We start from the raw sequence: 10026 nt of genomic DNA, 5'->3' as shown, positions 1-10026 counted from the left end.
GGGGATGGAAGTTAGCGCTAGAGAGAAATTTGGTTATATTGTCTGATCAACTAATGATCACAAGCTCCAAGGAAGCTAAAGAGAGAAATGGCTGCAGGATGGATGGTGTTGTGAGATCATTGATACTAGTGTGTCGATCGGGTGTAAGCGCGTTGACCAGGTGACATAGAATAGGTCGTCTAAAATACATGAAGATAACATCGTACACGTTAGCTCCTGAAACTGATATTATTATATATGATTGGCTTCATAGCTTTAATAGAAAACTAACAATGGAGAAGATGTGATCAGTAGCCGTCAGTAGACCGGGTCTGGGGAGAAAATGATTAGTAACCAAATTGTCAGCAGGCCATGTCCAAACAATTAGTTAGGAAATCATCAGTAGCCATCAGTAGACCTTGTCCTCGATCGATCCGGATGCCCGCACGAGCGTACTAAACATAAATTAATCCAACATATTCTCTAGTTAAACATTCCGAACGTGTTGATGCGCACATGTACTACATCGGTACGTCAAATAATTATATAATTAATTAAGGTTCTTCTAAAATAATAATTAAGATGTATGCCACCGTGAAAATTCATGGAAATTCACTATTGATAATATGTTGTGTTGACCAAATTCAAAAGTTGCATAGTCTGCAGGGTAAGGGCGCCTTGCCGTTGTCATATAGCTAAAATCATATTTGGCAAAGAGGATTTATAGTTGGTCCTAGTTTTTGGTAGTGAAAGGTAATTCCACTAATAATTAGTTGTCATATATGTACTATACATCTGAGCTAAACCACGACACTTATCATAGATCGGAGGGAGAATTTTTTATCACCATCATTTCTCCTCGAGATGGTCTTGTTTCTTTTATTTAGTATGAGTTCCCCTGTTCCATTTCACACGATAAAACCACAACATTTTGCAGTGCGCCAAAATATCAAGGGGTAATCTCTGCGGTCCTGAGTGGGAAACTGTACCTTGGGCACATTGGCTAGAACCTGGTACTTACGTCCAAACACTACCACTAAGTACACCTTAAGGAAAACTCTCATAAGAGAACAATTTGAAGCAGGCTCACAAGGTCGGCCCTGGAGAGGTTATAACATTTGCGAGGTAAATGACAATTCAAAGCTAAATGAAAAAAATTAAACTAAATATTATCCTTTTTGTTAATCATCTCTTAGCCCTTTTCTTTATTACGACAACGTAAAACTAAATGCCCTTTATAGCTACTAAGATAAAATCATAAATCTGCCATCTTGAAAGAAAAACGACGGAGGATGTATCGGAGGATCTGCCATCTCTTAGCCCTTTTCTCTTTCATTTTCTTTTGTTTTCTTTTGGGCTTATCTGTGCTGCGGCCCCAGCGTGCTGGATGTATCGGAGGTTTGCTTTATAATATAAAGCAGGGGAAACCCTTTTTCTTAAAACGACGGAGGAAAGCTACGCTAGCTGAAGAGAAAAGCTACAAGGGGACACCACGATGCTGCATCCGGCCATGGTTTTTGCTGGAACCAGTTGGTGAGGACACTGGAACCAGCCGTGGTGCATCCTGGGAACCCGACGGCAATAGATGCCGCATCGGGTCATCCTTTTTGCCGGAATTGACATGTGTGGATGCTAGAATAGGGCAGGAGAAAAGCTGCAAAACCTCAACGACCGTACAACCATGGTTCCCGCGAGCTACGACGGCGCCGACAGGCGCCGAATGGCGGCATGCTTCTAGCAGTGTGGCGTGGTGCTGGGACCCGTCGGCAAAAAAGTTGCAAGCAGTCATCAAAGTAGCTATGACGGTGGTGACTGTGAGCTGCGCATTTTTGCTGGAACCGACGGGCCACAGGCGAAGTCCTTTTGCTGGAACCAGAGACTATAGATGTTGGAATCAGCGACAGTGAGCACTGGCTTGCCAACGAGATGTTACAACCAGCGCATGCAAATGCTGGAACCAGAGAGAGTTGTTGCTGGAACTAGTGTGAGTGTCACTTGCGAGCATCAGCGCGGCAGAAGCCATTGATACTGCATCTCGCCGGCGAGGGGAAGGGTGTTTGGCAAGACTGCACAAAGTGTGGGGAGGAAGGAGCTGAGCAACCAAATCAGACGACCTACGCAGCTTGCATCTAACGACTAGTGCGCAACTGACCGCAAATTGGGCCGGCCGACCGATACCTTGCATTGCCCTTTACTTTTTTCCATGATTATAGTTCGGCTTTGCAAGAAGATAAGTTAAATTCAATTATAATGAAAGAAATTACATTTAACAAAAGAATTGATTTATAATACACAAATAAGCATGCACGGCGCGTCAAAGAAGAAAAAAGCACCACAGTCGTCGGTCACTAAAACAACAACACGAGACCAGCCGCGACAACGGCCAGACCTAGCCGCGCCACCGCAAACTGATCAATGCCACATGTTGTGGCCGAGCTTAATACAGTCTCGGACCGGCACCGAAGCCGCTTCCCCGTCCCTCGGCACCGTTGTACTGTCCGCACTGCCTTCGACTTCACATTGACTTGAACCTTCATACCAGCAACGCAATGCCCTGGAACGCCGCAGATGAAGTACCGCGTCCCAATGGCTGCAAGTGGGACGACATCTTTGCCGGTCAAGAACGTCGCGATGGGGCTGGAGCTGTTGCAGGAGTCGTACCCAGCCTTTCTCACCTCCACCACATTGTGCACGGTGGTGGAGTACTGAAACTGGAGCTCATCGCCGGTGGTGAACCTAGTTCTCGAAGCCCACAGGGTGTAGTTGGTTTGCAGGTCCCATGATCCGGTCGGCGTGCCCACCGTGTGACTGGTGCCGAGCACCATGCCGAGCATGGCCATGGCCATGGTGATCAGCATAAGAACTTTAGCCCCCATGGATTAAATGTCGATCGACTAGCTAGCTAACTGAAAAGATCGGAGCTAGAAGTTAGCACTAGAGAGAATTTTGATAGGATCCAAGGAAGTTGCAGAGAGAAATGGCTGCACGATGCAATGTGCTGTAAGATCGTTGATGACACTATGTCAAAATATATAGGCGATGGATTGGTTCAAGCTAGGATCATCAGGTGTAAGCGCGTTGACCAGGTGAGGTATGGTAGGTCTAAGATGCATGAATATGAGTAATAGTATTCCCAGATGAATTTAAATACATGTTGGTGCGTGCACGCTTGGCTCGCCTACTATGATAATCTAATAATGGTGACGATGGGATTCGTAGCCGAGAGTAGACTGGTCCGGCGGCATACCCTCACGCTGCTATCGATCCGGTGCCGGAGCGTGCTAAACTTAATTGTTTGAACATAATCTTTGATTAAAGTTATGAATGTATTGGCGCGCGTGCATATTCCTACCACGCGATAATTGATTTATTAAGATGTACTTATCACTGTAAAAATTTGAAAATAAAACGTAATCGTCTTTTCTCAAGGGTACACAAATTATGTACTATAGCTTTATTATATAGAAGGCAGGATAACTGATACAAGAAGAGCAGTAATAGGCGTTGGTCGACTGATTTGGTCAAGATCGATCTCCATGCGCGCCATTGTAATAGGCCATCAAGGACAGTTCTCTCTCTTGAAACAAGCTTTCGTCATCTTCATAGATAAAGGCGTAAACAACCAAACCGATACAAAATGACCCGATACTGACCCGATACAAGGCATTGAGGAGAACCTCATAAGCTGATCTAAAGAAAATCGGTAATACTAGCCAAGAACGCTAAAAATGCACTAAGTGCACCTAAACGCCTCGAGCTAGCAGCCGAGAAGAAGCACATGAAACCCGCCCCCGTGCAAGAGGAAGACCCACCCTCACCGGCGACGCCCCCAAGAGGGTAACGGCACAAAGTGTCGTCGCCGCCGCATCAGCCGAAGCTAAGAAAGGTTTCACCCTGAGAGTTGGACGGCAAGGAGAGGTCCAAGGCGACGCCCCAAGAGGAATACAATACCCGCAGGCCTTGTCGCCGCCGGCGCCGGAGCGCAAATCTTTTGCTCGACCACAACTCCCACCACATCGAGGAAACTCTAACAGGGACCCCACCACGACGGAATGTCAGCACCAGATCCATATCAGGGCAAAGCTTTCATCGAAGTCGTCTACTACGCCAAGATCACCCATCACCGTGCACCTCGCCACCCACATGGCCAAGGTACACCGTCAACACCCGCCACCATGTCGCTTGCCGGAGAGCTAAGCCACGTAGCCCGTGTCAGGGTTAAATCCAGCGGATCTCGGGTATGGGGTCCCGAGCTGATGAATTTATCTTTATTGTAACAGGACGAACAAGGGCTTGATGAGCTGAACTCTTGTAATTTATGTTTCTTGCCGAGCAGATTTTGGGACACAAGATGAAAACGAAATATGGCAATGCTTTCAAAGCTTGGCGAGCTGAAGTCTTGTAATTTCTGTTTCTAACTTTTTTGGCTTAGTTTGTTAGGGTTTGTTTTCTTCATTTATCTTCTTTTTAGGCTCATCTCAAACTAGTGTATACAGACACTACCCAATAATATAAAATGTTGCAGTGGGTGTTTTACCCCACTGTTTTGCCTTCAAAATCATGTTACTTATCTAGACCAAGTTAGCTCTGCATGAACTTCTGTTGTATATAATGGATGGATGTATTGTCATTGCGCTCAATACATCACTACTAGGGAAAAGCTTATAGGCAGACGCTTACTAGTAGCGCGGGTTCATACCCCTCGCTACTGCTACTTACTAGTAGAGCGGATTTTTACCCTTCGCTACTACTAAGTTCATAGTAGTAGCGTGGATTTTTAACCCTCGCTACTACTAAGCGGTCTCTACCGTGCCCCCCGGGACATGCCATAGTAGTAGCGAGGGGTATAAACCCGCGCTACTACTAAGTTGATAGTAGTAGCGTGGTTTTATACCCCTCGCTACTACTAAGTACGAGGTAGGTGAAGTCCCCATATCCTCGCCGAATCCTTCCTGTCTCCCTACTCTCCCCCCTCTCTCCATAGGCTCTCCTATGGTGCTCCTGCCCAACCACACCACCTCCTCCATGGCGCCCAACGAGTTCACCTCCCTGCGTCGCTGGTGTCCAGGAGCTAGCTCGTCTTCCCCCTCGCCTCTACGCCACCACGATGGAGCACCTCACCAGCGGCGACCATCCCCGCTGCTACCTCCATCTCCTTCCTCTCTCTCCCTCGTTTTTCTTTCTCTCTCTCTCTCTCCCTTTGGATTGACTCACCCTCCCATGTCCTTGCCCGTGCAGGTCGTCGCCATGGACGACTAGGAGCTCACTGCCTTGGCTGCGAAGAGGAGCCCCATGCCGCCGCCTTGCTCGGGCATGGATCCGGGCCCTCTTCAGCAGCCGCCGCTGGATCTGGTCTGCTGCCGCCCTTCCGCACCTCCGGCGACCCCTGCCGGCGCTGGATCGAACCATTGCTGCCATTGACAGCACGCACGGGATCGAGAATTTTTTTGTTTTTGAAATTAATAGCACGCTACTACTAACAGGCGTAGTAGTAGCGCGGGTGCACCCGCGCTACTACTACAAGTTAGCTGTAGCGCCGTAGTAGTAGCGCAGGCACCCGCGCTACTACTAGCTGTTTAACCCGCGCTACTACTAGGCTTTTTCCTAGTAGTGCATCTTTGATAAATTTATTTCTTGGTTACACGCTGGTTATTATTTGGGTTTTTGCAAGAAGATACGTTGAATCCAATTATAATGAATGCAATTACATTTAACAACAGAATTGAATTTAGTACACAAAGGGACCATGCTACGACCTATCAAGGAAAAAAGGACCACAATCATCGTTCACTCTAAAAGAACAACATAAGACCAGCCGCAACAACTATCAGACCGAGCCGGGCCACCGCAGACTGATCAACGCCAGCCGCCGCAGCTGAGCTTAATACTGTCTCGGACTGGCAACGACGTCGGTTCCCTGTCTGTCGGCACCGCTGCACAGTCCGCACTTCTTTGGACTTGACGTTGACCTCGACCTTCATGCCGGCATCGCAGTGCCCAGAGACGCCGCAGATGAAATATCGGGTCCCAGCGGTGGCAAGCGGAACAACATCGTTACCGGTCGGTAAAGTCGCTATGGGGCTGGAGCCGTTGCAAGAGTCATACCCCGTCTTGCTCACCTCCACCACGTTGTGCACGACGGCGGAGTACTGAAACTTGAGCTCATCGCCGGTGGTGAACCTGATTCTCGAAACCCACTGGGAGTAGTTGGTCTGAAGGTCCCACGACCCGTCCGGCGCGCCCACGGTGTGGCTGGCGCCGAGCGCCGTCCCAAGCATGGTCATGGTCACGGTGATCAGAATAAGAGCTTTGGTCCCCATGGATTAAATATGGATCTACTAGCTAGCTGACTTAGTAGTAACTGAAAATATGTTGGGGGTGGAAGTTTGCGCTGGAGAGAAAATTGGTTATGTTGTCTGATCAACTAAAGATCACAAGCTCCAAGGAAGCTAAAGAGAGAAACGGCTGCAGGATGGATGGTGTTGTGAGATCATTGATACTAGTGTGTCGACATATATAGGCGATGGATGTGTTAAAGGATCATCGGGTGTAAGCGCGTTGACGAGGTGACATAGAGTAGGTCGTCAAAAATACATGAAAATGACATCGTACACGTTAGCTCCTGAAACTGATATTTTATATATGCTTGGTTCCATAGCTTTAATAGAAAACTAACAATGGAGAAGATGAGATAGATAGCCGTCAATAGACCGGGTCTGGGGAGAAAACGATTATTAACGAAATTGTCAGCAGACCATGTCCAAACAATTAGTTAGGAAATCATCAGTAGCCATCAGTAGACCTTGTCCTAGATCGATCCGGATGCCCGCACGAGCGTACTAAACATAAATTAATCAAACATATTCTCTAGTTAAACATTCCGAACGTGTTGGTGCGCACATGTACTACATCGGTACGTCAAATAATTATATAATTAATTAAGGTTTTTCTAAAATACTTCCTCCGTTTCGATTTACTCGTCATGGTTTTAGTTCAAATTTAAACTAAAACCACGACAAGTAAATCAGAACGGAGGGAGTACTAACTAAGATGTATGCCACTGTAAAAATTCACGGAAATTCACTATTGATAATATGTTGTGTTGACCAAATTCAAAAGTTGCATAGTCTGCAGGGTAAGGGCGCCTCGCCGTTGTCATATAGCTAAAACCATAGTTGGCATAGAGGATTTATAGTTGGTCCTAGTTTTTGGTAGTGAAAAGTAATTCCACTAATAATTAGTTGTCATATATGTACTATACATTTGAGCTAAACCACGACACTTATAATGGATCGGAGGGAGAATTTTTTATCACCACCATTTCTCCTCGAGATGCTCTTGTTTCTTTTATTTAGTATGAGCTCCCCTGTTCCATTTCACACAATAAAACCACAACATTTTGCAGTGCGCTAAAATATCAAGGGGTAATCTCTGCGGTCCTGAGTGGGAAACTATACCTTGGGCACATTGGCTTGAACCTGGTACTTACGTCCAAACACTACCACTAAGTACACCTTAAATATAGAGGAAAACTCTCATAAGAGAACAATTTGAAGCAGGCTCACAAGGTCCGCCTTGGAGAGGTTATAACATTTGCGAGGTAAATGACAATTCAAAGCTAAATGAAAAAATATACTAAATATTATCCTTTTTGTTACTCATCTCTTAGCCCTTTTCTCTAATACGACAACGTAAAAGTAAATGCCCTTTATAGCTGCTAAGATAAAATCATAAATCTGCCATCTTGAAAGAAAAACGACGGAGGAAAGCTACACTAGCCGAAGAGAAAAGCTACAAGGGGACACCGCGATGCTGCATCCGGGCATGGTTTTTGCTGGAACCAGTTGGTGAGGACACTAGAACCAGCCGTGTTGCATCCCGGGAACCCGACGGCAATAGATGCCGCATCCGGTCATCTTTTTTGCCAGAATTGACATGTGTGGATGCTAGAATGGGGCAGGAGAAAAGCTGCAAAACCTCAACGACCGTGCAACCATGGTTCCCGCGAGCTACGACGGCGCCGACAGGCGCCGAATGGCGGCATGCTTCTAGCAGTGTGGCGAGGTGCTGGGACCCGTCCGCAAAAAAGTTGCAAGCAGTCATCAAAGTAGCTATGACGGTGGTGACTGCGAGCTGTGCATGGGAATCGACGACGGTGAGCAGCGGCTTGCCAGCGAGATGTTACAGCCAGCGCTTGCAAATGCTGGAACCAGAGAGAGTTTTTGCTGGAACTAGTGTGACTGTCACTTGCGAGCATCAACGTAGCAGAAGCCATTGATAATACATCTCGCCGGCGTGGCGCGGTGCTAGGGACCGGGGCGACAGGAGGTGTGATGCTGCCGGGGGGCACTGGCAAGCTGCGCGAGGGGAAGGGTGTTTGGCGAGACTGCGCAAAGTGTGGGGAGGAAGGAGCTCAGCAACCAAATCAGACGACCTACGCAGCTGGCATCTAACGACTAGTGCGCAACTGACCACAAATTGGGCCGGCCGACCGACACCTCGCACTGCCCTTTACTTTTTTCCATGATTATAGTTCGGCTTTGCAAGAAGATAAGTTAAATTCAGTTATAATGAAAGAAATTACATTTAACAAAAGAACTGATTTATAATACACAAATAAGCATGCACGGCGCATCAAAGAGGAAAAAAGCACCACAATCGTCGGTCACTAAAAGAACAACACGAGACCAGCCGCGACAACGGCCAGACCTAGCCGCGCCACCGCAAACTGATCAATGCCACCTGTTGTGGCCGAGCTTAATACAGTCTCGGACCGGCACCGAAGCCGCTTCCCCGTCCCTCGGCACCGTTGTACTGTCCGCACTGCCTTCGACTTCACATTGACTTGAACCTTCATACCAGCAACGCAATGCCCTGGAACGCCGCAGATGAAGTACCGCGTCCCAATGGCTGCAAGTGGGACGACATCTTTGCCGGTCAAGAACGTCGCGATGGGGCTGGAGCTGTTGCAGGAGTCGTACCCAGCCTTTCTCACCTCCACCACATTGTGCACGGTGGTGGAGTACTGAAACTGGAGCTCATCGCCGGTGGTGAACCTAGTTCTCGAAGCCCACAGGGTGTAGTTGGTTTGCAGGTCCCATGATCCGGCCGGCGCGCCCACTGTGTGACTTGCGCCGAGCACCATCCCGAGCATGGCCATGGCCACGGTGATCAGCATAAGAACTTTAGCCCCCATGGATTAAATGGCGATCGACTAGCTAGCTAACTGAAAAGATCGGAGCTAGAAGTTAGCACTAGAGAGAAATTTGATAGTATCCAAGGAAGTTGCAGAGAGAATTGGCTGCACGATGGAATGTGATGTAAGATCGTTGATGCCACTATGTCGAAATATATAGGCGATGGATTGGTTCAAGCTAGGATCATCACGTGTAAGCGCGTTGACCAGGTGAGGTATGGTAGGTCTAAGATGCATGAATATGAGTAATAGTATTCCCAGATGAATTTAAATACATGTTGGTGCGTGCACGCTTGGCTCGCCTATTATATTATGATAATCTAATAATGGTGACGATGGGATTCGTAGCCGAGAGTAGACTGGGTCTGGCGGCAAACCCTCAGGCTGCTATCGATCCGGTGCCCGAGCGTGCTAAACATTAATTATTTGAACATAATCTTTGATTAAAGTTATGAACGTGTTGGTGCGCGTGCATATTCCTACCACAAGATAATTGATTTATTAAGATGTATATCACTGTAAATATTTTAAAATAAAACGTAATCGTCTTTTCTCAAGAGTACACAAATTACGTACCATAGCTTTATCTTTACCTTTATCTTTACCTAATATTAAAGAGAGGATTGTTACTCCACTTTTTTTCGTTTGCGGTGGGAGTAGATATATTTTCGTCCGTCATGGTACCAACAATTTTCGTTCGTCGAAAATCATCTGGCCTCGCACTGAGTTTTTCGTCCTGTAAAAAATCATCAAAAAAGACGGCCTAGGTGGGAATCGAACCTGCAACCGTCAGCATGCAAAACATAAAAACAACGAGCAAAGCCTAAAGTGGAATCGAACACAACACCGCG

At 47.1% G+C, this 10026-nt stretch overlaps 3 protein-coding genes across 3 annotated transcripts; all 3 read right to left on the bottom strand.

Moving 5' to 3' along the window:
- Positions 1 to 623: 623 nt before the first annotated feature.
- Positions 624 to 2855, bottom strand: LOC123172007 (uclacyanin 1-like). The gene is made up of 4 exons (XM_044589069.1): positions 2369 to 2855; positions 1070 to 1122; positions 969 to 1025; positions 624 to 674 (listed from the first exon to the last, which is right to left on the bottom strand). Exons 1-4 carry the CDS (start codon positions 2853 to 2855, stop codon positions 624 to 626), a joined length of 648 nt encoding a protein of 215 aa, XP_044445004.1.
- A 2851-nt stretch (positions 2856 to 5706) lies between these two features.
- Positions 5707 to 6447, bottom strand: LOC123171991 (mavicyanin-like). Its single transcript, XM_044589068.1, has one exon. The coding sequence runs from the start codon at positions 6297 to 6299 to the stop codon at positions 5772 to 5774; it is 528 nt and encodes a 175-aa protein (XP_044445003.1). The 5' UTR covers positions 6300 to 6447; the 3' UTR covers positions 5707 to 5771.
- A 644-nt stretch (positions 6448 to 7091) lies between these two features.
- On the bottom strand, positions 7092 to 9275 carry LOC123171975 (uclacyanin 1-like). The gene is made up of 4 exons (XM_044589066.1): positions 8689 to 9275; positions 7545 to 7597; positions 7437 to 7493; positions 7092 to 7142 (listed from the first exon to the last, which is right to left on the bottom strand). The coding sequence occupies exons 1-4, from the start codon at positions 9173 to 9175 to the stop codon at positions 7092 to 7094; spliced, it is 648 nt and encodes a 215-aa protein (XP_044445001.1). The 5' UTR covers positions 9176 to 9275.
- Between the last annotated feature and the right edge of the window lie 751 nt (positions 9276 to 10026).

Source organism: Triticum aestivum, chromosome 1D, assembly GCF_018294505.1.
Source record: "Triticum aestivum cultivar Chinese Spring chromosome 1D, IWGSC CS RefSeq v2.1, whole genome shotgun sequence".
NCBI lineage: Eukaryota > Viridiplantae > Streptophyta > Magnoliopsida > Poales > Poaceae > Triticum > Triticum aestivum.
The sequence above is the reverse complement of the archived record's forward strand: the minus strand, read 5'-3'. Positions and strand labels throughout refer to the sequence as shown.

Coding starts and splice junctions, on each gene's coding strand:
- LOC123172007 (XM_044589069.1), bottom strand. CDS start 2,855: ATGGGGGCTAAAGTTCTTATGCTGATCACCATGGCCATGGCCATGCTC. Junction 1,123..2,368: donor GTTTGCGGTGGCGCGGCTAG/GTCTGGCCGTTG, acceptor TTTTTCATTTAG/CTTTGAATTGTCATTTACCT. Junction 675..968: donor TTCTAGCCAATGTGCCCAAG/GTACAGTTTCCC, acceptor ATATGATTTTAG/CTATATGACAACGGCAAGGC.
- LOC123171991 (XM_044589068.1), bottom strand. CDS start 6,299: ATGGGGACCAAAGCTCTTATTCTGATCACCGTGACCATGACCATGCTT.
- LOC123171975 (XM_044589066.1), bottom strand. CDS start 9,175: ATGGGGGCTAAAGTTCTTATGCTGATCACCGTGGCCATGGCCATGCTC. Junction 7,598..8,688: donor GTTTGCGGTGGCGCGGCTAG/GTCTGGCCGTTG, acceptor TTTTTCATTTAG/CTTTGAATTGTCATTTACCT. Junction 7,494..7,544: donor ACCTCTCCAAGGCGGACCTT/GTGAGCCTGCTT, acceptor TCTATATTTAAG/GTGTACTTAGTGGTAGTGTT.